At 56.9% G+C, this 25898-nt stretch overlaps 1 protein-coding gene across 3 annotated transcripts; it reads right to left on the bottom strand.

The window, feature by feature from the left end:
* Window positions 1-1593: 1593 nt before the first annotated feature.
* Window positions 1594-25330, bottom strand: PKNOX1 (PBX/knotted 1 homeobox 1). Of its 3 annotated transcripts, none has more exons than XM_072139057.1 (11): window positions 25207-25330; window positions 18496-18598; window positions 16948-17060; window positions 15338-15509; window positions 8677-8841; window positions 7029-7119; window positions 6850-6950; window positions 6144-6272; window positions 5989-6065; window positions 3236-3405; window positions 1594-2198 (listed from the first exon to the last, which is right to left on the bottom strand). In XM_072139057.1, the coding sequence occupies exons 2-11, from the start codon at window positions 18544-18546 to the stop codon at window positions 1987-1989; spliced, it is 1281 nt and encodes a 426-aa protein (XP_071995158.1). In that variant the 5' UTR covers window positions 18547-18598; window positions 25207-25330; the 3' UTR covers window positions 1594-1986. The 3 variants fall into 3 exon arrangements, with proteins under 3 accessions (XP_071995158.1, XP_071995160.1, XP_071995159.1); XM_072139059.1 differs by having other exon boundaries at window positions 1594-2177; XM_072139058.1 differs by having other exon boundaries at window positions 6850-6947.
* Window positions 25331-25898: the final 568 nt, after the last annotated feature.

The following is a 25898-nucleotide window of genomic DNA, read 5'->3' as shown; positions in this document are numbered from 1 at the left end:
CCCAACAACCTTCTGTCTACTTACATCAAACCAATCTTCTGTCTGTACATCTTTCCCTTCCCTGCACTGAACTATCGCTAGCGAACCAGTGGTTCCCCCTCGGGAGGACGTCCTTTCTATTCCGAAACCGCAGCATAATTTGTCCGAGACCCTTAACAGTGCAGCTGCTTACGGCTTAAGGGCTGACCTTCAAGCTCACCGATCACCAGTTACAGAGACTTAGCTCACTGCGTGTCGGTTAGAGGTTTATCAGAAGGTCCCCGCTTAACAATCTCCCATTTATCCTAATTCCTGTCAAAATCCCCTGACACCCGTTCTTTACCCGTTCTCCTATTCTGGCGGCCTATGTCTGATGTCTAGACATCCGTCGTATTCTGCTATTCTGGCGGCCTATGTCTGATGTCCAGACTTCCGTCGTATTCTGCTATTCTGGCGGCCTATGTCTGATGTCCAGACTTCCGTCCTATTCTCCTATTCTGGCGGCCTATGTCTGATGTCTAGACATCCGTCGTATTCTGCTATTCTGGCGGCCTATGTCTGATGTCCAGACTTCCGTCCTATTCTCCTATTCTGGCGGCCTATGTCTGATGTCTAGACATCCGTCGTATTCTGCTATTCTGGCGGCCTATGTTTGATGTCCAGACTTCCGTCGTATTCTGCTATTCTGGCGGCCTATGTCTGATGTCCAGACTTCCGTCCTATTCTCCTATTCTGGCGGCCTATGTCTGATGTCCAGACTTCCGTCCTATTCTGGCGGCCTATGTCTGATGTGCAGACATCCATCCTTTTTTTCTCCTTATTCTAACGGGCCCTATGTCTGATCTTCACTGCGGTCTATCTCTCGCTCAATTCCTTTCAGTATCTTGTCTGGCCTTCGAACGTCCTGCCCCTCCCTTTCTGTTCTGGCTCAGCGATGCGCTTACACAGCAGCCAAGGCACTTGTTTCAATTTCACACAGAAGTGTCTAACAATTCAGACCCCGCGCAGAACACCAGGTGGCTATACATATTTACCCTCCAATCCCAGCTGTCTACAGTCACAGTATCACCATTCCCCAAGTCACAGGCAAGTAACAGGTTAGCATATGTAATCTGAACCTTACCGTGATCGTGGGCTGGGGGCACGGTCCCACCCCCTAATTTGTGTCACATGATGCCCAGTGAAGCTGCGCCACTAAAGGGTCCTGTGCGCCACTTCTTGTACCTGAGAAAGGAGTTTACACTAGAAAGAACCTGCAAAGTCCAACAGAAAATGGATGCAGGGCCCTTAGTAAGTGTGACCCAAGTGTGTAAGGAAGTCAGTGAGAGGTGGTGGAGGAAGAGTCAAGGTTTGGGGAATGTTTCCTGCAGAAGGAGCTGGACCTCTCCTACAGCTACATGGCAGAGGAACTACACGTATCAGAACCTCCTTCTATAACATGTGGCTCCTCCCGTGTGTTCATCACTCAATCAGCAGCAATTTGTGATGACGTGTGGTGTGACCCCAATGACACTGAAACACAGAGATCCCACCAGCACCACCTGCAGCAGCAGCACCAGCACCACCTGCAGCAGCAGCACCAGCACCACCTGCAGCAGCAGCACCACCACCAGCTCCAGAGTTTTCCAAGGTTTATTCTTTCACAACTCTACAAAAATACAGTTCTATTTAAGGAGTAAAATCAACATTTCATGAATTTGCCACCAGGCGCGAGGCTGAGGAGACGCGTTCCCTGCGAGGAGGATGACACGCTCCGTGTCCACGGATCCTACAGCCGGAAGTGTAGAAATGTCAGTACCAGGAGTGTTGGACGCCGCATGCTGCACAACCCTCAGTGGCTCCTCGCTCATCGCCCGCTGGGGATTTGGCACGGGGGACGGGGTTGTTCGGCAGTGAAATCCTTGGAAGCGACAGGTTTTTGTATTCTTAAGGTGCAAATATTTTGTCGCAAGTGAAGATAAAATAGTTTGGGTCAGACGTGTCCTGTGCGTGGCCCATGTGTCCTGCTCACTGGAGTCCTGCACCGCTCAGCACTAGACCCCGCAGCTCCCCCGCACTCAGTCCTGTATCTGCGTCCTCCTGGTCCGTGTCCAGAGAGTCGTCATCACTCTGACCTCCGAGCATGACCTGCTGCACCGCCAGCGTGGCGCCATCTGATGTCAGTGACTGCAGGCTGTCTGCTCCCAGTCCACCCGTGGCTGAAAGGGAAACATCGCCACCTGATGGTCAGGAAAATCACAGTGTGAACAAAAGGCTTCATGTCATCATCATATGTGGCACGTGGCTCCAAACACGACAAGAGAGTAACTAGAGGGTGGGGCGTGTCCGGCCGGGTGGAGAGGAGGAGAGAGGAGAGGGCGTGTTCAGCCGGGTGTAGAGGAGGGGAGAGAGCAGGGTGTGTCCGGCCAGGTGGAGAGGAGGAGAGAGGGCAGGGCGAGTCCGGCAGGGTGTAGAGGCAGGGAGAGGGCAGGGCGTGTCCGGCCAGGTGGAGAGGAGGAGAGAGGGCAGGGCGTGTCCGGCCAGGTGGAGAGGAGGAGAGAGGGCAGGGTGTGTCCGGCAGTGGTGGAGAGGAGGGGAGAGGGCAGGACGAGTCTGGCCGGGTGGAGAGGGCAGGGTGTGTCCGGCCGGGTGGAGAGGAGGGGAGAGGGCAGGGTGTGTCCGGCAGGGGTGGAGAGGAGGGGAGAGGGCAGGGCGTGTCCGGCAGGGGTGGAGAGGAGGGGAGAGGGCAGGGTGTGTCCGGCAGGGGTGGAGAGGAGGAGAGAGGGCAGGGCGTGTTCAGCCGGGTGTAGAGGAGGAGAGAGGGCAGGGCGTGTCTGGTAGGGGTGGAGAGGAGGAGAGAGGGCGTGTCTGGTAGGGGTGGAGAGGAGGAGAGAGGGCAGGGCGTGTTCAGCCGGGTGTAGAGGAGGAGAGAGGGCAGGGCGTGTCTGGTAGGGGTGGAGAGGAGGAGAGAGGGCGTGTCTGGTAGGAGTGGAGAGGGCGTGTCCGGCAGGGGTGGAGAGAAGGAGAGAGGGCAGGGCGTGTTCAGCCGGGTGTAGAGGAGGAAAGAGGGCAGGGCGTGTTCAGCCGGGTGTAGAGGAGGAAAGAGGGCAGGGCGTGTTCAGTCGGGTGTAGAGGAGGAGAGAGGCCAGGGCATGTCCGGCAGGGGTCGAGAGAAGAGGGCAGGATGAGAACGTAGGGAAACTAATGAGCATAATGGGTGCAGAGTGCTCAGTGACGCCCCACCTGTGGATGCAGAGAAGAAATATAAAAGTCTCACCGTCAGATATGCCCATTTCTCCTCCTTGATGCGGAGTGCCCCCAGCAATAGAATCCGGCCAGAACCTCTGCACGGGGCGGCTCTGCCCACTCTTCTTTTTGGCTTTCGGGGTGTCAGTTGTGCTTGAATCCAACATGGGCTGAAGGATCCTGCGCCGGGCATTTATAAACCTACAAATACATGAAAGACACATGAGGAGAGGGTGAGGCAGATCATCAGAACCACCTCCACACACAAAGAACAACTCTGGAAGCAGAATTACACTGGATCCTACACGGTGACCCCACTAGAACAAAATTAAACGAAACCCTTAATGGTACAAACAGAAAACTACAGCTCAGGCCACAAAACCCAAGACACACAGCACTTCTTTACAACACTATAGGAGGAGTCACATGATCGGGTGCCAGCCAAGAAATAACACAAATTCAGAATACAGCAAGATGACATAGAAGAGGTAGGGCAAGCGCCGTGTCCAACGACTAGAAACAGGAGATCAAACTGCACATCCAAAGAGGAGGCCAAGCTCTGCGTACAACAACTAGACAGGGGAGGCCAAGCTCTGCGTACAACAACTAGAAAGGGGAGGTCAAGCTCTGCGTCCAACAACTAGAAAGAGGAGGCCAAGCTCTGCGTCCAACAACTAGAAAGAGGAGGTCAAGCTCTGCATCCAACAACAAGAAAGAGGAGGCCAAGCTCTGCGTACAACAACTAGAAAGGGGAGGTCAAGCTCTGCGTCCAACAACTAGAAAGGGGAGGCCAAGCTCTGCGTCCAACAACTAGAAAGAGGAGGCCAAGCTCTGCGTCCAACAACTAGAAAGAGGAGGTCAAGCTCTGCATCCAACAACAAGAAAGAGGAGGCCAAGCTCTGCGTACAACAACTAGAAAGGGGAGGTCAAGCTCTGCGTCCAACAACTAGAAAGGGGAGGCCAAGCTCTGCGTCCAACAACTAGAAAGAGGAGGTCAAGCTCTGCGTCCAACAACTATAAAGGGGAGGCCAAGCTCTGCGTCCAACAACTAGAAAGAGGAGGCCAAGTTCTGCGTCCAACAACTAGAAGGGGGAGGTCAAGCTCTGCGTCCAACAACTAGAAAGGGGAGGCCAAGCTCTGCGTCCAACAACTAGAAAGAGGAGGTCAAGCTCTGCATCCAACAACAAGAAAGGGGAGGCCAAGCTCTGCGTCCAACAACTAGAAAGAGGAGGCCAAGCTCTGCGTCCAACAACTAGAAAGGGGAGGCCAAGCTCTGCGTCCAACAACTAGAAAGGGGAGGCCAAGCTCTGCGTCCAACAACTAGAAAGAGGAGGTCAAGCTCTGCGTCCAACAACAAGAAAGGGGAGGCCAAGCTCTGCGTCCAACAACTAGAAAGGGGAGGTCAAGCTCTGCGTCCAACAACTAGAAAGAGGAGGCCAAGCTCTGCGTCCAACAACTAGAAAGGGGAGGTCAAGCTCTGCGTCCAACAACTAGAAAGAGGAGGCCAAGCTCTGCGTCCAACAACTAGAAAGGGGAGGCCAAGCTCTGCGTCCAACAACTAGAAAGAGGAGGTCAAGCTCTGCGTCCAACAACTAGAAAGGGGAGGCCAAGCTCTGCGTCCAACAACTAGAAAGGGGAGGCCAAGCTCTGCGTCCAACAACTAGAAAGGGGAGGCCAAGCTCTGCGTCCAACAACTAGAAAGAGGAGGCCAAGCTCTGCGTCCAACAACTAGAAAGAGGAGGCCAAGCTCTGCGTCCAACAACTAGAAAGAGGAGGCCAAGCTCTGCGTCCAACAACTAGAAAGGGGAGGCCGAGCTCTGCATCCAACAAGTAGAAAGGGGAGGTCAAGCTCTGCGTCCAACCACTAGAAAGGGGAGGCCAAGCTCTGCGTCCAACAACTAGAAAGAGGAGGCCAAGCTCTGCGTCCAACAACTAGAAAGAGGAGGCCAAGCTCTGCGTCCAACCACTAGAAAGGGGAGGCCAAGCTCTGCGTCCAACCACTAGAAAGGGGAGGCCAAGCTCTGCGTCCAACAACTAGAAAGAGGAGGCCAAGCTCTGCGTCCAACCACTAGAAAGGGGAGGGCGAGCGCTGCGTCCAGTGATTAGGAGAGGGAGGGCGACCGCTGCGTCCAGTGACTAGGAGGGAGGGCGGGGCTGCGTCCAGTGACTAGGAGGGAGGAAGAGCGCTGTGTCCAGTGATTAGGAGGGAGGGCGAGCGCGGTGTCCAGTGACCAGGAGGGAGGGCGAGCGCGGTGTCCAGTGATTAGGCGGGAGGGCGAGCGCTGCGTCCAGTGACCAGGAGGGAGGGAGGAGGGCGAGCGCTGCGTCCAGTGACCAGGAGGGAGGGGGGAGGGCGAGCGTGGTGTCCAGTGATTAGGAGGGAGGAAGAGCGCTGTGTCCAGTGATTAGGAGGGAGGGCGAGCGCTGCGTCCAGTGATTAGGAGGGAGGAAGAGCGCTGTGTCCAGTGACCAGGAGGGAGGGGGGAGGGCGAGCGCGGTGTCCATTGATTAGGAGGGAGGAAGAGCGCTGTGTCCAGTGATTAGGAGGGAGGGCGAGCGCTGCGTCCAGTGATTAGGAGGGAGGAAGAGCGCTGTGTCCAGTGATTAGGAGGGAGGGGGGAGGGCGAGCGCGGTGTCCAGTGATTAGGCGGGAGGGCGAGCGCTGCGTCCAGTGATTAGGCGGGAGGGCGAGCGCTGCGTCCAGTGACCAGGAGGGAGGGGGGAGGGCGAGCGCTGCGTCCAGTGACCAGGAGGGAGGGGGGAAGGGGAGCGCTGGGGACTCACCAGTTGTTGACCTGCAGCAGGGTGAGGTTTGTCTGAGCTGCGATCTGTTTCTTCTCGTCTTCTGTCGGGTACGGATGCTGCAGAGAGAGATCAGGTAAGTGGCTCCTCTATGACCGGTCCCGATACTGTAAGTGGCCATTGCCCCAGAGACTTACCCCGATGTGCTGGAAGAGCCAGGACCTCATGACGTTGGTGGCCTGCTTGGGGAGGACCCCGCGCTTATTCTTACCAGACCCGTCATCCGCGTGTAAGAGGCCGAGATCCTGACTGAGCTGCAACTGGAGCTGCAAGACACCGGGGGAGGGGTAAGTGCCAGGGGGAGGGGCATGTGCCAGGAGGAGGGGCAGACACCGGGGGAGGGGTAAGTGCCAGGGGGAGGGGTAAGTGCCAGGGGGAGGGGCAGACACCAGGGGAGGGTAAGTGCCAGGAGGAGGGGCAGACACCGGGGGAGGGGCAAGTGTCAGGGGGAGGGGCAATTGCCAGGAGGAGGGGCAGACACCGGGGGAGGGGTAAGTGCCAGGAGGAGGGGCAGACACCGGGGGAGGGGTAAGTGCCAGGAGGAGGGGCAGACACCGGGGGAGGGGAAGATACTGTGGGAGGGGTAAGTGCCAGGAGGAGGGGCAGACACCGGGGGAGGAGCAAGTGCCAGGAGGAGGGGCAGATACTGGGGGAGAGGTAAGTGTAAGGAGGAGGGGCAGATACTGGGGTAGGGTTGATACCGGGGGGAAAGGGGCAGATACCGGGGGGAAAGGGGCAGATACCGGGGGGAAAGGGGCAGATACCGGGGGGAAAGGGGCAGATACCGGGGGGAAAGGGGCAGATACCGGGGAGAGGGGGCAGATAGAGGGTCAGACTTCTCACCTGCGAGTTCTGGATGCGGATGGTACCAGGAGATAAGGCTTGTGCCACAACCTGCCCCTGTGGGGTGACTACAGTCACGGGCTGGTAGACGGTGCCACCTGCTGGTGAGACATTGGGGCATTAGGGGTATATAATAATCCGGGGGGAGGGGCGGGGGGGGGGGGTTCTGGATTCGGTACCTGACACGGTGGCCACAGCGACATTTCCCTGCTGCAGCGCCGAGGCCGGGACGACGATCCCCTGAGGGCTGAGGGCGCCGCTTATCCCACTCTACAGGAACACAAAGGGAGGAGGAAAAGTTAGTGCCCCCCGTGACCCGCAGGACCCCCGCACAGCAGTAACTGGTGGTCCTGCTGATATGGGTCCCATCATTCCGGAGGATTCTGCTCCCGACTACAAGGTGTCAGCATTTCTAACAGGTCTGGACTGTGACCCCGGTACATGGTGTAGATTATCTGCTGTGCTCGGGGGCAGTGTCCTGGTACATGGTGTAGATTGGCTGCTGAGCTCGGGGGCAGTGTCCTGGTACATGGTGTAGATTGGCTGCTGTGCTCGGGGGCAGTGTCCCGGTACATGGTGTAGATTGGCTGCTGTGCTCGGGGGCAGTGTCCCGGTACATGGTGTAGATTGGCTGCTGTGCTCGGGGGCAGTGTCCTGGTACATGGTGTAGATTGGCTGCTGTGCTCGGGGGCAGTGTCCTGGTACATGGTGTAGATTGGCTGCTGTGCTCGGGGGCAGTGTCCCAGTACATGGTGTAGATTGGCTGCTGTGCTCGGGGGCAGTGTCCCAGTACATGGTGTAGATTGGCTGCTGTGCTCGGGGGCAGTGTCCCAGTACATGGTGTAGATTGGCTGCTGTGCTCGGGGGCAGGGTCCTGGTACATGGTGTAGATTGGCTGCTGTGCTCGGGGACAGGGTCCTGGTACATGGTGTAGATTATCTGCTGTGCTCGGGGGCAGTGTCCTGGTACATGGTGTAGATTATCTGCTGTGCTCGGGGGCAGTGTCCTGGTACATGGTGTAGATTATCTGCTGTGCTCGGGGGGCAGTGTCCTGGTACATGGTGTAGATTATCTGCTGTGCTCGGGGGCAGTGTCCTGGTACATGGTGTAGATTATCTGCTGTGCTCGGGGGCAGTGTCCTGGTACATGGTGTAGATAATCTGCTGTGCTCGGGGGCAGGGTCCTGGTACATGGTGTAGATTGGCTGCTGTGCTCGGGGACAGGGTCCTGGTACATGGTGTAGATTATCTGCTGTGCTCGGGGGCAGTGTCCTGGTACATGGTGTAGATTATCTGCTGTGCTCGGGGGCAGTGTCCTGGTACATGGTGTAGATTATCTGCTGTGCTCGGGGGCAGTGTCCTGGTACATGGTGTAGATTATCTGCTGTGCTCGGGGGCAGTGTCCTGGTACATGGTGTAGATTGGCTGCTGTGCTCGGGGGCAGTGTCCTGGTACATGGTGTAGATTGGCTGCTGTGCTCGGGGGCAGTGTCCCGGTACATGGTGTAGATTGGCTGCTGTGCTCGGGGGCAGGGTCCTGGTACATGGTGTAGATTATCTGCTGTGCTCGGGGGCAGGGTCCCGGTACATGGTGTAGATTATCTGCTGTGCTCGGGGGCAATGTCCTAGTATCGTGTGTATCGTCCGGTGATTATGTACAGGGTGTACAGTGTATTGTCCGGTGATTATGTACAGGGTGTACAGTGTATCGTCCGGTGATTATGTACAGGGTGTACAGTGTATCGTCCGGTGATTATGTACAGGGTGTACAGTGTATCGTCCGGTGATTATGTACAGGGTGTACAGTGTATCGTCCGGTGATCACTTACCTGCACTGGGGAGTACGGGCCCCCGGGGTCCCCGCTCAGGAGGGTCTCGCTGTTCATCTTGGTCTTCAGGCAGGAGATGTAGCGGCTGCAGAAATCCTTACACAACTCATTGACCTTCTCCAGCTCCAGGAGGTGGATCCTCAGCACCTGGATGGCCTTCACCATCTGCAGAGCACACAGAGCAATCAGGGCGGAGCCCCAACCATCAGACCCCACCCCCAACCATCAAGACCCCACCCCAACCATCAGGACCCCACCCCCAACCATCAGACCCCAGGAGGTGGATCCTCAGCACCTGGATGGCCTTCACCATCTTCAGAGCACACAGAGCAATGAGGGCGGAGCCCCAACCATCAGACCCCACCCCCAACCATCAGACCCCACCCCCAACCATCAGACCCCAGGAGGTGGATCCTCAGCACCTGGATGGCCTTCACCATCTGCAGAGCACACAGAGCAATCAGGGCGGAGCCCCAACCATCAGACCCCACCCCCAACCATCAAGACCCCACCCCAACCATCAGGACCCCACCCCCAACCATCAGACCCCAGGAGGTGGATCCTCAGCACCTGGATGGCCTTCACCATCTTCAGAGCACACAGAGCAATGAGGGCGGAGCCCCAACCATCAGACCCCACCCCCAACCATCAGACCCCACCCCCAACCATCAGACCCCAGGAGGTGGATCCTCAGCACCTGGATGGCCTTCACCATCTGCAGAGCACACAGAGCAATGAGGGCGGAGCCCAACCATCAGACCCCACCCCAAACCATCAGACCCCACCCCAACCATCAGGACCCCACCCCCAACCATCAGGACCCCAGGAGGTGGATCCTCAGCACCTGGATGGCCTTCACCATCTTCAGAGCACACAGAGCAATGAGGGCGGAGCCCCAACCATCAGACCCCACCCCCAACCATCAGACCCCACCCCCAACCATCAGACCCCAGGAGGTGGATCCTCAGCACCTGGATGGCCTTCACCATCTGCAGAGCACACAGAGCAATGAGGGCGGAGCCCAACCATCAGACCCCACCCCAAACCATCAGACCCCACCCCCAACCATCAGACCCCACCCCAAACCATCAGACCCCACCCCCAACCATCAGACCCCACCCCAACCATCAGACCCCAGGAGGTGGATCCTCAGCACCTGGATGGCCTTCACCATCTGCAGAGCACACAGAGCAATGAGGGCGGAGCCCAACCATCAGACCCCACCCCCAACCATCAGACCCCAGGAGGTGGATCCTCAGCACCTGGATGGCCTTCACCATCTGCAGAGCACACAGAGCAATGAGGGCGGAGCCCAACCATCAGACCCCACCCCCAACCATCAGACCCCAGGAGGTGGATCCTCAGCACCTGGATGGCCTTCACCATCTGCAGAGCACACAGAGCAATGAGGGCGGAGCCCAACCATCAGACCCCACCCCCAACCATCAGACCCCACCCCCAACCATCAGACCCCAGGAGGTGGATCCTCAGCACCTGGATGGCCTTCACCATCTGCAGAGCACACAGAGCAATGAGGGCGGAGCCCCAACCATCAGACCCCACCCCCAACCATCAGACCCCAGGAGGTGGATCCTCAGCACCTGGATGGCCTTCACCATCTGCAGAGCACACAGAGCAATGAGGGCGGAGCCCCAACCATCAGACCCCACCCCAACCATCAGACCCCACCCCCAACCATCAGACCCCACCCCCAACCATCAGACCCCACCCCCAACCATCAGACCCCAGGAGGTGGATCCTCAGCACCTGGATGGCCTTCACCATCTGCAGAGCACACAGAGCAATGAGGGCGGAGCCCCAACCATCAGACCCCACCCCAATCATCAGACCCCAGGAGGTGGATCCTCAGCACCTGGATGGCCTTCACCATCTGCAGAGCACACAGAGCAATGAGGGCGGAGCCCCAACAATCAGACCCCACCCCCAACCATCAGACCCCACCCCCAACCATCAAGACCCCACCCCTAACCATCAAGACCCCACCCCTAACCATCAAGACCCCACCCCCAACCATCAGACCCCACCCCCAACCATCAGACCCCACCCCCAACCATCAGACCCCACCCCCAACCATCAAGACCCCACCCCCAACCATCAAGACCCCACCCCCAACCATCAAGACCCCACCCCAAACCATCAAGACCCCACCCCAAACCATCAGACCCCACCCCAAACCCTCAGGACCCCACCCCCAACCATCAGACCCCAGGAGGTGGATCCTCAGCACCTGGATGGCCTTCACCATCTGCAGAGCACACAGAGCAATGAGGGCGGAGCCCAACCATCAGACCCCACCCCCAACCATCAGGACCCCACCCCTAACCATCAGACCCCACCCCCAACCATCAGACCCCACCCCAAACCATCAGACCCCACCCCCAACCATCAGACCCCACCCCCAACCATCAGACCCCAGGAGGTGGATCCTCAGCACCTGGATGGCCTTCACCATCTGCAGAGCACACAGAGCAATGAGGGCGGAGCCCAACCATCAGACCCCACCCCCAACCATCAGACCCCAGGAGGTGGATCCTCAGCACCTGGATGGCCTTCACCATCTGCAGAGCACACAGAGCAATGAGGGCGGAGCCCAACCATCAGACCCCACCCCCAACCATCAGACCCCAGGAGGTGGATCCTCAGCACCTGGATGGCCTTCACCATCTGCAGAGCACACAGAGCAATGAGGGCGGAGCCCAACCATCAGACCCCACCCCCAACCATCAGACCCCACCCCCAACCATCAGACCCCAGGAGGTGGATCCTCAGCACCTGGATGGCCTTCACCATCTGCAGAGCACACAGAGCAATGAGGGCGGAGCCCCAACCATCAGACCCCACCCCCAACCATCAGACCCCAGGAGGTGGATCCTCAGCACCTGGATGGCCTTCACCATCTGCAGAGCACACAGAGCAATGAGGGCGGAGCCCCAACCATCAGACCCCACCCCAACCATCAGACCCCACCCCCAACCATCAGACCCCACCCCCAACCATCAGACCCCACCCCCAACCATCAGACCCCAGGAGGTGGATCCTCAGCACCTGGATGGCCTTCACCATCTGCAGAGCACACAGAGCAATGAGGGCGGAGCCCCAACCATCAGACCCCACCCCAATCATCAGACCCCAGGAGGTGGATCCTCAGCACCTGGATGGCCTTCACCATCTGCAGAGCACACAGAGCAATGAGGGCGGAGCCCCAACAATCAGACCCCACCCCCAACCATCAGACCCCACCCCCAACCATCAAGACCCCACCCCTAACCATCAAGACCCCACCCCTAACCATCAAGACCCCACCCCCAACCATCAGACCCCACCCCCAACCATCAGACCCCACCCCCAACCATCAGACCCCACCCCCAACCATCAAGACCCCACCCCCAACCATCAAGACCCCACCCCCAACCATCAAGACCCCACCCCCAACCATCAAGACCCCACCCCAAACCATCAAGACCCCACCCCAAACCATCAGACCCCACCCCAAACCCTCAGGACCCCACCCCCAACCATCAGACCCCAGGAGGTGGATCCTCAGCACCTGGATGGCCTTCACCATCTGCAGAGCACACAGAGCAATGAGGGCGGAGCCCAACCATCAGACCCCACCCCCAACCATCAGGACCCCACCCCTAACCATCAAGACCCCACCCCTAACCATCAGACCCCACCCCAAACCATCAGAACCCCACCCCAAACCATCAGAACCCCACCCCAAACCATCAGAACCCCACCCCAACCATCAAGACCCCACCCCAAACCATCAAGACCCCACCCCAAACCATCAGACCCCAGGAGGTGGATCCTCAGCACCTGGATGGCCTTCACCATCTGCAGAGCACACAGAGCAATGAGGGCAGAGCCCAACCATCAGACCCCACCCCAAACCATCAGACCCCACCCCCAACCATCAAGACCCCACCCCCAACCATCAAGACCCCACCCCAAACCATCTAGACCCCACCCCCAACCATCAGGACCCCACCCCAAACCATCAGGACCCCAGGAGGTGGATCCTCAGCACCTGGATGGCCTTCACCATCTGCAGAGCACACAGAGCAATGAGGGCGGAGCCCAACCATCAGACCCCACCCCCAACCATCAGACCCCACCCCAAACCATCAGACCCCAGGAGGTGGATCCTCAGCACCTGGATGGCCTTCACCATCTGCAGAGCACACAGAGCAATGAGGGCGGAGCCCAACCATCAGACCCCACTACAAACCATCAGGACCCCACCCCAACCATCAAGACCCCACCCCAAACCATCAAGACCCCACCCCAAACCATCAAGACCCCACCCCCAACCATCAGACCCCACCCCCAACCATCAGACCCCACCCCCAACCATCAGACCCAACCATCAAGACCCCACCCCAACCATCAAGACCCCCCCCCAACCATCAAGACCCCACCCCAACCATCAAGACCCCACCCCAACCCATCTAGACCCCACCCCCAACCATCTAGACCCCACCCCAAACCATCAAGACCCCACCCCAAACCATCAAGACCCCACCCCAAACCATCAAGACCCCACCCCAAACCATCAAGACCCCACCCCAAACCATCTAGACCCCACCCCAAACCATCAAGACCCCACCCCAAACCATCAAGACCCCACCCCAAACCATCAGACCCCACCCCAAACCATCAAGACCCCACCCCAAACCATCAGACCCCACCCCAAACCATCAAGACCCCACCCCAAACCATCAAGACCCCACCCCAAACCATCAAGACCCCACCCCAAACCATCAGACACCACCCCAAACCATCAGGACCCCACCCCCAACCATCAGACCCCAGGAGGTGGATCCTCAGCACCTGGATGGCCTTCACCATCTGCAGAGCACACAGAGCAATGAGGGCGGAGCCCAACCATCAGACCCCACCCCCAACCATCAGGACCCCACCCCGAGCCATCAGGACCCCACCCCGAGCCATCAGGACCCCACCCCGAGCCATCAGGACCCCACCCCGAGCCATCAGGACCCCACCGCCAGCCATCAGGACCCCACCCCCAAGACATCAGAACCCCACCCCTAACCATCAGACCCCTCCCCTAACCATCAGACCCCTCACCCATTCTCATCAGACCCCTCCCCCCATTCTCATCAGACCCCTCCCCATTCTCATCAGACCCCTCCCCATTCTCATCAGACCCCCTCTCCATTCTCATCAGACCCCCTCTCCATTCTCATCAGACCCCTCCCCATTCTCATCAGACCCTTTCCCCATTCTCATCAGACCCCTCCCCATTCTCATCAGACCCCTCCCCATTCTCATCAGACCCCTCCCCATTCTCATCAGACCCCACCCCATTCTCATCAGACCCCACCCCATTCTCATCAGACCCCTCCCCATTCTCATCAGACCCCTCCCCATTCTCATCAGACCCCTCCCCATTTCATCAGACCCCTCCCCATTCTCATCAGACCCCCTCTCCATTCTCATCAGACCCCTCCCCATTCTCATCAGACCCTTTCCCCATTCTCATCAGACCCCTCCCCATTCTCATCAGACCCCTCCCCATTCTCATCAGACCCCTCCCCATTCTCATCAGACCCCACCCCATTCTCATCAGACCCCACCCCATTCTCATCAGACCCCCTCTCCATTCTCATCAGACCCCCTCTCCATTCTCATCAGACCCCTCCCCATTCTCATCAGACCCCTCCCCATTCTCATCAGACCCCTCCCCATTCTCATCAGACCCCTCCCCATTCTCATCAGACCCCTCCCCATTCTCATCAGACCCCCTCTCCATTCTCATCAGACCCCCTCTCCATTCTCATCAGACCCCCTCTCCATTCTCATCAGACCCCTCCCCATTCTCATCAGACCCCTCCCCATTCTCATCAGACCCCTTTCCATTCTCATCAGACCCCTCTCCATTCTCATCAGACCCCTCCCCATTCTCATCAGACCCCTCCCCATTCTCATCAGACCCCTCCCCATTCTCATCAGACCCCCTCCCTATTCTCATCAGACCCCTCCCCATTCTCATCAGACCCCTCCCCATTCTCATCAGACCCCTCCCCATTCTCATCAGACCCCTCCCCATTCTCATCAGACCCCTCCCCATTCTCATCAGACCCCCTCTCCATTCTCATCAGACCCCTCCCCATTCTCATCAGACCCCTCCCCATTCTCATCAGACCCCTCCCCATTCTCATCAGACCCCTCCCCATTCTCATCAGACCCCTCCCCATTCTCATCAGACCCCTCCCCATTCTCATCAGACCCCCTCCCCATTCTCATCAGACCCCTCCCCATTCTCATCAGACCCCACCCCATTCTCATCAGACCCCACCCCATTCTCATCAGACCCCTCCCCATTCTCATCAGACCCCTCCCCATTCTCATCAGACCCCTCCCCATTCTCATCAGACCCCTCCCCATTCTCATCAGACCCCTCCCCATTCTCATCAGACCCCTCCCCATTCTCATCAGACCCCTCCCCATTCTCATCAGACCCCTCCCCATTCTCATCAGACCCCTCCCCATTCTCATCAGACCCCTCTCCATTCTCATCAGACCCCTCCCCATTCTCATCAGACCCCTCCCCATTCTCATCAGACCCCTCCCCATTCTCATCAGACCCCTCCCCAATCTCATGAGGGCTACGCACCAGGCTGTCGGTCTCGGGGTCTTCTGAGAAGAAGTCTTTGCCCTCCTTGTGCTGTCTCCTCACAAAGCTCTCGATGTCCAGGTCGAAGCTGGCGGACGTGGTGGTCTCGGACCCCTGGGTGCAGCCTTCACACTTCTCAAAGAGAAGAGCAAGAAGCGGGAAGAGCGGGTGCCTGGGTGCCGGAGAAGAAGAGCGCCTATAGGTGCCATGTCTTATGCCCCACCCCTCCCTCACCTGTACATGCCCCGCCCCTCCCTCACCTGTACATGCCCCGCCCCTCCCTACTACATGCCCCGCCCCTCCCTCACCAGTACATGCCCCGCCCCTCCCTCACCTGTACATGCCCCGCCCCTCCCTCACCTGTACATGCCCCGCCCCTCCCTCACCAGTACATGCCCCGCCCCTCCCTCACCAGTACATGCCCCGCCCCTCCCTCACCTGTACATGCCCCGCCCCTCCCTCACCTGTACATGCCCCGCCCCTCCCTCACCTGTACATGCCCCGCCCCTCCCTCACCTGTACATGGACCGCCCCTCCCTCACCTGTACATGCCCCGCCCCTCCCTAGTACATGCCCCGCCCCTCCCTCACCAGTACATGCCCCGCCTCTCCCTCACCAGTACATGCCCCGCCTCTCCCTCACCAGTACATGCCCCGTCCCTCCCTCACCAGTAGATGCCCCGCCCCTCCCTCACCAGTACATGCCCCGCCCCTCCCTCACCAGTACATGCCCCGCCCCTCCCTCACCAGTACATGGACCGCCCCTCCCTCACCAGTACATGGACCGCCCCTCCCTCACCTGTACATGGACCGCCCCTCCCTCACCTGTATATGCCCCGCCCCTCCCTCACCTGTACATGGACTGCCCCTCCCTCACCTGTATATGCTCCGCCCCTCCCTCACCTGTACATGCCCCGCCCCTCCCTCACCTGTACATGCCCCGCCCCTCCCTCACCTGTACAGGGCCCCTCCCTCACCTGTACATGCCCCGCCCTCCCTCACCAGTACATGCCCCGCCTCTCCCTCACCTGGACAGGGCCCCTCCCTTACCAGTACATGCCCCGCCCCTCCCTCACCTGTACATGCCCCGCCCCGCCCTCACCTGTACACGCCCCGCCCCGCCCTCACCTGTATACGCCCCGCCCCTCCCTCTCCTGTATACGCCCCGCCCCTCCCTCTCCTGTATACGCCCCGCCCCTCCCTCTCCTGTATACGCCCCGCCCCTCCCTCTCCTGTATATGTCCCGCCCCTCCCTCACCTGTATATGTCCCGCCCCTCCCTCACCTGTATATGACCGCCCCTCCCTCACCTGTATATGACCGCCCCTCCCTCACCTGTATATGCCCGGCTCCTCCCTCACCTGTATATGCCCGGCCCCTCCCTCACCTGTATATGCCCGGCCCCTCCCTCACCTGTACATAGGCCCCTCCCCCACCTGTACATAGGCCCCTCCCCCACCTGTACATAGGCCCCTCCCCCACCTGTACATGGCCCCTCCCCCACCTGTACATGGCCCCTTTCTCACCTGTACATGGCCCCTCCCCCACCTGTACATAGGCCCCCCACCTGTACATAGGCCCCTCCCCCACCTGTACATGGCCCCTCCCTCACCTGTATATGGACTGCTTGTCCTTCTCCATGGGGCTGTCCCCGGCCCCCGGGCTCTGAGACGTCTGCTCCGCGCTCCCCGCATCCTGCTCCGTCTTACACTGCATCACCTGAATCTATAATAGAGAAAGAGGCCTGAGCCGCAGAGCATCACACCCAACAGAGCATCACACCCCCCAGCACAGAGCCTGCAGAGCATCACACCCCCCAGCACAGAGCCTGCAGAGCATCACACCCCCCAGCACAGAGCCTGCAGAGCATCACGCCCCCCAGCACAGAGCATCACACCCCCCGCACAGAGCCTGAAGAGCATCACACCCAACAGAGCATCACACCCCCCAGCACAGAGCCTGCAGAGCATCACACCCCCCAGCACAGAGCCTGCAGAGCATCACGCCCCCCGCACAGAGCATCACACCCCCCGCACAGAGCCTGAAGAGCATCACACCCAACAGAGCCTGCAGAGCATCACACCCAACAGAGCCTGCAGAGCATCACACCCAACAGAGCCTGCAGAGCATCACACCCAACAGAGCCTGCAGAGCATCACACCCAACAGAGCCTGCAGAGCATCACACCCAACAGAGCCTGCAGAGCATCACACCCAACAGAGCCTGGAGAGCATCACCCCCCACAGAGCCTGCAGAGCATCACACCACCCCCCACAGAGCCTGCAAAGCATCACACCCAACAGAGCATCACAACCAACAGAGCCTGTACAGCATCACACCCAACAGAGCCTGCAGAGCATCACACCCAACAGAGCCTGCAGAGCATCACACCCAACAGAGCCTGCAGAGCATCAGAGCCTGGAGAGCATCACACCCAACAGAGCCTGGAGAGCATCACACCCAACAGAGCCTGGAGAGCATCACACCCAACAGAGCCTGGAGAGCATCACACCCAACAGAGCCTGGAGAGCATCACACCCAACAGAGCCTGGAGAGCATCACACCCAACAGAGCCTGGAGAGCATCACACCCCACAGAACCTGCAGAGCATCACACCACCCCCCACAGAGCCTGCAAAGCATCACACCACCCCCTGCAGAGCATCACACCAACCCCCCCACAGAGCCTGCAGAGCATCACACCCAACAGAGCCTGCAGAGCATCACACCCAACAGAGCCTGCAGAGCATCACACCCAACAGAGCATCACACCCAACAGAGCCTGCAGAGCATCACACCCAACAGAGCCTGCAGAGCATCACACCCAACAGAGCCTGCAGAGCATCACACCCAACAGAGCCTGCAGAGCATCACACCCAACAGAGCCTGCAGAGCATCACACCCAACAGAGCCTGCAGAGCATCACACCCAACAGAGCCTGTAGAGCATCACACCCAACAGAGCCTGCAGAGCATCACACCCAACAGAGCCTGGAGAGCATCACCCCCCACAGAGCCTGCAGAGCATCACCCCCCCCCCCACAGAGCCTGCAAAGCATCACACCACCCCCTGCAGAGCATCACACCAACCCCCCCACAGAGCCTGCAGAGCATCACACCAACTCCCGCAGAGCCTGCAGTCCCGCTAGCTCCAGTACTTACCTGCGACTCGTCCTGGTAGGGCTCCATGCCCATCTGCTCTGTGGACATCATACTGCCCCGACTGTTACCCTCATCTCACAGCAGCAAAACTCAATACACAGACCTGCGGAAACACAAGGACAGCCATGTTACCGGGAGCACACAGTACTGGGGGTAGGTATTATCAGGGAGCACACAGTACTGGGGGAGATATTATCAGGGAGCACACAGTACTGGGGGAGATATTATCAGGGAGCACACAGTACTGGGGGAGATATTATCAGAGAGCACACAGTACTGGGGGTGATATTATCAGGGAGCACATAGTAGTAGTGGGATATTATCAGGGAGCACACAGTACTGGGGGAGATATTATCAGGGAGCACACAGTACTGGGGGTGATATTATCAGGGAGCACACAGTACTGGGGGTGATATTATCAGGGAGCACACAGTACTGAGGGTGATATTATCAGGGAGCACATAGTAGTAGTGGGATATTATCAGGGAGCACACAGAACTGGGGGTGATATTATCAGGGAGCACACAGTACTGGGGGAGATATTATCAGGGAGCACACAGTACTGGGGGTGATATTATCAGGGAGCACATAGTAGTAGTGGGATATTATCAGGGAGCACACAGTACTGGGGGAGATATTATCAGGGAGCACACAGTACTGGGGAAAGTTATTATCAGGGAGCACACAGTACTGGGGGTGATATTATCAGGGTGCACACAGTACTGGGGGTGATATTATCAGGGAGCAAACAGTACTGGGGGAGATATTATCAGGGAGCACACAGTACTGGTGGAGATATTATTAGGGAGCACACAATACTGGGGGAGATATTATCAGGGAGCAAACAGTACTGGGGGAGATATTATCAGGGAGCAAACAGTACTGGGGGAGATATTATCAGGGAGCACACAGTACTGGGGGAGATATTATTAGGGAGCACACAATACTGGGGGAGATATTATCAGGGAGCAAACAGTACTGGGGGAGATATTATCAGGGTGCACACAGTACTGGGGGAGATATTATCAGGGTGCACACAGTACTGAGGGAGAATATATTGGGAACACACAGTACTGGGGGAGATATTATCAGGGAGCACACAGTACTGGGGGAGATATTATCAGGGTGCACACAGTAGTGGGGGAGATATTATCAGGGAGCACACAGTACTGGGGGAGATATTATCAGGGAGCACACAGTACTGGGGGTGATATTATCAGGGAGCACACAGTACTGGGGGAGATATTATCAGGGAGCACACAGTACTGGGGGAGATATTATCAGGGAGCACACAGTACTGGGGGAGATATTATCAGGGAGCACACAGTACTGGGGGTGATATTATCAGGGAGCACATAGTAGTAGTGGGATATTATCAGGGAGCACACAGTACTGGGGGAGATATTATCAGGGAGCACACAGTACTGTGGGTGATATTATCAGGGAGCACACAGTACTGGGGGTGATATTATCAGGGAGCACACAGTACTGAGGGTGATATTATCAGGGAGCACATAGTAGTAGTGGGATATTATCAGGGAGCACACAGTACTGGGGGAGATATTATCAGGGTGCACACAGTACTGAGGGAGAATATATTGGGAACACACAGTACTGGGGGAGATATTATCAGGGAGCACACAGTACTGGGGGAGATATTATCAGGGTGCACACAGTAGTGGGGGAGATATTATCAGGGAGCACACAGTACTGGGGGAGATATTATCAGGGAGCACACAGTACTGGGGGAGATATTATCAGGGAGCACACAGTACTGGGGGAGATATTATCAGGGGGCACACAGTAGTGGGGGAGATATTATCCAGGTACACACAGTACTGGGGGAGATATTATTAGGGAGCACACAATACTGGGGGAGATATTATCAGGGAGCACACAGTACTGGGGGAGATATTATCAGGGAGCACACAGTACCTGAGGGAGAGATTATCAGGATGCACACAGTACCTGAGGGAGAGATTATCAGGATGCACACAGTACTGTGGGCATTATCTGGGTGCACACAGTACTGGAATGAGATATTATAAGGGAGCACACAGTACTAGGGGAAATATTATCAGGGAGCACACAGTACTGGGGGGATATTATCAGGGTGCACACAGTACTGGGGGGATATTATCAGGGTGCACACAGTACTGGGGGAGATATTATCAGGGTGCACACAGTACTGGGGGAGATATTATCAAGGTGCACACAGTACTGGGGGAGATATTATCAGGGTGCACACAGTACTGTGGGAGATATTATCAGGGTGCACACAGTACTGGGGGGATATATTATCAGGGAGCACACAGTACTGGGGGAGATATTATCAGGGGGCACACAGTAGTGGGGGAGATATTATCCGGGTACATACAGTACTGGGGGAGATATTATTAGGGAGCACACAATACTGGGGGAGATATTATCAGGGAGCACACAGTACCTGAGGGAGAGATTATCAGGATGCACACAGTACTGTGGGGATTATCTGGGTGCACACAGTACTGGAATGAGATATTATCAGGGAGCACACAGTACTGGGGGAGATATTATCAGGGTGCACACAGTACTGGGGGGAGATATTATCAGGGAGCACACAGTACTGGGGGAGATATTATCAGGGTGCACACAGTACTGAGGGAATATTATCAGGGAGCACACAGTACTGGTGGGAGATATTGTCAGGGAGCACACAGTACTGGAGAATTATTAGAAGGGCGCACAGTACTGGGGTAGATATTATGAGGGTGCACACAGCACTGAGGGGATATTATAAGGGAGCACAGTACTGGGGGTAGGTATTATCAGGATGCACACAGTACTTGGGGATATTATCAGGGAACACACAGTACTGGGGGGATATTATCAGGGTGCACAAAGTACTGAAGGGAGATATTATCAGGGAGCACACAGTACTGGGGGAGATATTATCAGGGAGCACACAGTACTGGGGGAGATATTATCAGGGTGCACACAGTACTGGGGGGAGATATTATCAGGGAGCACACAGTACTGGGGGAGATATTATCAGGGAGCACACAGTACCGAGGGAGAATATATCGGGAACACACAGTACTAGGGGAGATATTATCAGGGAGCACACAGTACTTGGGGGAGAATATATCAGGGAGCACACAGTACTGGGGGAGAATATATCAGGGAGCTCACAGTACTGGGGGGAGAATATATCAGGGAGCTCACAGTACTGGGGGGAGAATATATCAGGGAGCACACAGTACTGGGGGAGATATTATCAGGGAGCACACAGTACTGGGGGAGATATTATCAGGGAGCACACAGTACTGGGGGGGGGAGATTATAAGGGAGCACAGTACTGGGGTAGATATTATCAGGGAGCACACAGTACTGGGGGAGATATTATCAGGGTGCACACAGTACTGGGGGAGATATTATCAGGGTGCACATAGTACTGGTGGAGATATTATCAGGGTGCACACAGTACTGGGGGAGATATTATCAGGGTGCACACAGTACTGGGGGAGATATTATCATGGTATATACAGTACTGGTGGAGATATTATCAGGGTGCAACAGTACTGGGAGGGAAGATATTATAAAGGTGCACAAAGTACGGGGGAAGATTTTATCAGGAATTACACAGTACTGGGGGGAGACATCAGGGAACATTGGAGGGAAATTTTATCAGGGAGCACACAGTACTGGGGGGAGACATATTCAGGGAGCACACAGTACTGGGGGAGACATATTCAGTGAGCACACAGTGCTGGGGGGAGATATTATCAGGGAGCACACAGTGCTGGGGGAGATATTATTAGGGAGCCCACAGTACTGGGGGGAGATATTGTCAGGGTGCACACAGCACTAGGGGGGAGATATTATCAGGTGCACACAGAACTGGGGGGAGATATTATCAGGGTGCACACAGTACTGGGGAGAGATATTATCAGGGAACACTGGGGGGGAATTATTAGGGTGCACACTGTACTGGGGGAGATATTATCCCGGAACACTGGGGTGACATATTATCGGGGAGCACACAGTACTGAGGGAATATTATTAAGGAGCACACAGTACCGGGGGGGGGTATTATTAGGCTGCACACAGTACTGGGGGGATATATTATCAGGGTGCACACAGTACCGGGGGGAGATATCAGAAAACATAGGGGGGGGGGGGAAATACTATCAGGGAGCACACAGTACGGGGGGGGGGAGATATTAACAGGGGGCACACAGTACTGGGAGGAGATATTATCAGGGTGCACACAGTACTGGGGGGAGATATCATCAGGGAGCACACAGTACTGGGGGGAGATATCATCAGGGAGCACACAGTACTGGGGGGAGATATCGTCAGGGAGCACACAGTACTGGGGGGAGATATCGTCAGGGAGCACACAGTACTGGGGGGAGATATCGTCAGGGAGCACACAGTACTGGGGGGACATATCGTCAGGGAGCACACAGTACTTGGGGGAAATATTCTGATGTTGCACACAGTACTGGGGGGAGACATTATCAGGGAACTCTGGGGGGGACGTATTATCAGGGAGCACACAGTACTGAGGGGAGATGTCAGGGTGCTCACAGTATAGGGGGGGATATTATCAGAGAGCACACAGTACTGGGGAAATATATTATCAGGGAGCACACAGTACTGGGGGGGAGATATTATCAGGGTGCACAGAGTACTGGGGGGAGAAATTATCAGGGAACACACAGAACTGGGGGGAGAAATTATCAGGGAGCACACGGTACTGGGGGAGATATTATCAGGGTGCACACAGTACTGGGGGAGAAATTATCAGGGTGCACACAGTACTGGGGGAGAAATTATCAGGGTGCACACAGTACAGGGGGGAGAAATTATCAGGCTGCACACAGTACTGGGGTGATATTATCAGGGTGCACACAGTAGTGGGGGAGATATTATCAGGGAGCACACAGTACTGGGGGAGATATTATCAGGGAGCACACAGTACTGGGGGAGATATTATCAGGGAGCACACAGTACTGGGGGAGATATTATCAGGGAGCACACAGTACTGGGGGAGATATTATCAGGGAGCACACAGTACTGGGGGGAGGTATTATCAGGGAGCACACAGTACTGGTGGGGTTATTATCAGGGAGCACACAGTACTGGTGGGGTTATTATCAGGGAGCACACAGTACTGGGGGAGTTATCAGGGAGCACACAGTACTGGGGGAGTTATCAGGGAGCACACAGTACTGGGGGAGTTATCAGGGAGCACACAGTACTGGAGGAGTTATTATCAGGGAGCACACAGTATTGGTGGGGTTATTATCAGGGAGCACACAGTACTGGGGGGGTTATTATCAGGGAGCACACAGTACTGGGGGGTTATTATCAGGGAGCACACAGTACTGGGGGGGGGTTATTATCAGGGAGCACACAGTACTGGGGGAGTTATTATCAGGGAGCACACAGTACTGGGGGAGTTATTATCAGGGAGCACACAGTACTGGGGGGGTTATTATCAGGGAGCACACAGTACTGGGGGGGTTATTATCAGGGAGCACACAGTACTGGGGGAGTTATTATCAGGGAGCACACAGTACTGGAGGAGTTATTATCAGGGAGCACACAGTACTGGTGGGCTTATTATCAGGGAGCACACAGTACTGGAGGGGTTATTATCAGGGAGCACACAGTACTGGAGGAGTTATTATCAGGGAGCACACAGTACTGGGGGTGATATTATCAGGGAGCACACAGTACTGGGGGGTTATTATTAGGGAGCACACAGTACTGGGGGGGTTATTATCAGGGAGCACACAGTACTGGGGGAGATATTATCAGGGAGCACACAGTACTGGGGGAGATATTATCAGGGTGCACACAGTACTGGGGGAGATATTATCAGGGTGCACACAGTACTGGGGGGTTATTATCAGGGAGCACACAGTACTGGGGGGGTTATTATCAGGGAGCACACAGTACTGGGGGAGATATTACCGGGGAGCACACAGTACTGGGGGGGTTATTATCAGGGAGCACACAGTACTGGGGGGGTTATTATCAGGGAGCACACAGTACTGGGGGGGTTATTATCAGGGAGCACACAGTACTGGGGGAGATATTACCGGGGAGCACTGGGGGAGATATTACCGGGGAGCACACAGTACTGGGGGAGATATTACCGGGGAGCACACAGTACTGGGGGGTTATTATCAGGGAGCACACAGTACTGGGGGGGTTATTATCAGGGAGCACACAGTACTGGGGGAGATATTACCGGGGAGCACTGGGGGAGATATTATTAGAGTGCACTATAAAGCCACACCCCTTCTCACGGTTCCCCCTCCTTCCATTTCTACGGTAAACCCTCCCCTTGGAGCTCCGCCCCTACTTGCGACACCTCCCTGCAAGCAACGGAAGCCCCGGCAACAGCCGCGCGCGGGCCATCTGATTGGCTGGGCGCCTGAGCCGTCTAAGTCTATTGGCTGTGTGAGGCAGGCGCGGCCACGAGAGAAAAGCGCGTGCGCCGGTTAGGAGGGCGTGTCCAGGACCGCGCACAGGGAGGGGGAGGGCCCGGGGACGCGCAGAGATAGCGCCGTGGGAGGCCGGGGGCGCGCATAACGGCAGAGTGGGGCTGCGGGCGGAGGCTGCGGGGTGTGCACGTGGTGTGCGGGGCGGGAGGGCGGCGGGGAGGCCGGGGGAGCGGCGCGGGCCGGCGGGCGGGCGCTGTGACTGACAGCTTACCCGGTGCCAATCTTCGTCACACTGACAAGCGGCTGCAGCAATCGGGACCCGCAGGGGCGCCTACGTCAGCACGCTGCACGCCGTATATTTGCATGAGGCGGCGCGGCCGTGTGACGTCATCACGTGGGGCGGCAACCCTCGCTGTTTATCGGAAAGATGCCTCTTTACTGATTGGCTGCTGCGGAGAGTCGTCATGAATATTCTATTAGGGTTCCGCCCACTTCACATATAAACCAGTGTCCGAGCATGCGCAGTGTGAGTGTAGCGTGAGGATTGTGTTGGTGAGGGAACTGTGTGTGACAGATGTACCTATCGGCTCATATCTCCCTATATCCCACCTATACCTCCCTGTATCCTGCCTGTATCCCCCCCTATACCTCCCTGTATCCCCCCTGTACCTCCCTGTATCCCACCTATACCTCCCTGTATCCTGCCTGTATCCCCCCCTATACCTCCCTGTATCCCCCTATACCTCCCTGTATCCCCCTATACCTCCCTGTATCCCCCTATACCTCCCTGTATCCCACCTATACCTCCCTGTATCCCCCTATACCTCCCTGTATCCCCCCTGTACCTCCCTGTATCCCACCTATACCTCCCTGTATCCCACCTATACCTCCCTGTATCCCACCTATACCTCCCTGTATCCCCCCTATACCTCCCTGTATCCCCCCTATACCTCCCTGTATCCC

The sequence above is a fragment of the Engystomops pustulosus genome, chromosome 2, assembly GCF_040894005.1.
Source record: "Engystomops pustulosus chromosome 2, aEngPut4.maternal, whole genome shotgun sequence".
Lineage (NCBI taxonomy): Eukaryota > Metazoa > Chordata > Amphibia > Anura > Leptodactylidae > Engystomops > Engystomops pustulosus.
Note: the sequence above shows the minus strand (reverse complement) of the source record. Positions and strands in the feature narration are given on the sequence as shown.

Coding starts and splice junctions, on each gene's coding strand:
- PKNOX1 (XM_072139057.1), bottom strand. CDS start 18,546: ATGATGTCCACAGAGCAGATGGGCATGGAGCCCTACCAGGACGAGTCG. Junction 7,120..8,676: donor GCCCGTACTCCCCAGTGCAG/GTAAGTGATCAC, acceptor GTGTTCCTGTAG/AGTGGGATAAGCGGCGCCCT. Junction 6,273..6,849: donor TCCGCATCCAGAACTCGCAG/GTGAGAAGTCTG, acceptor GGTGTCTTGCAG/CTCCAGTTGCAGCTCAGTCA.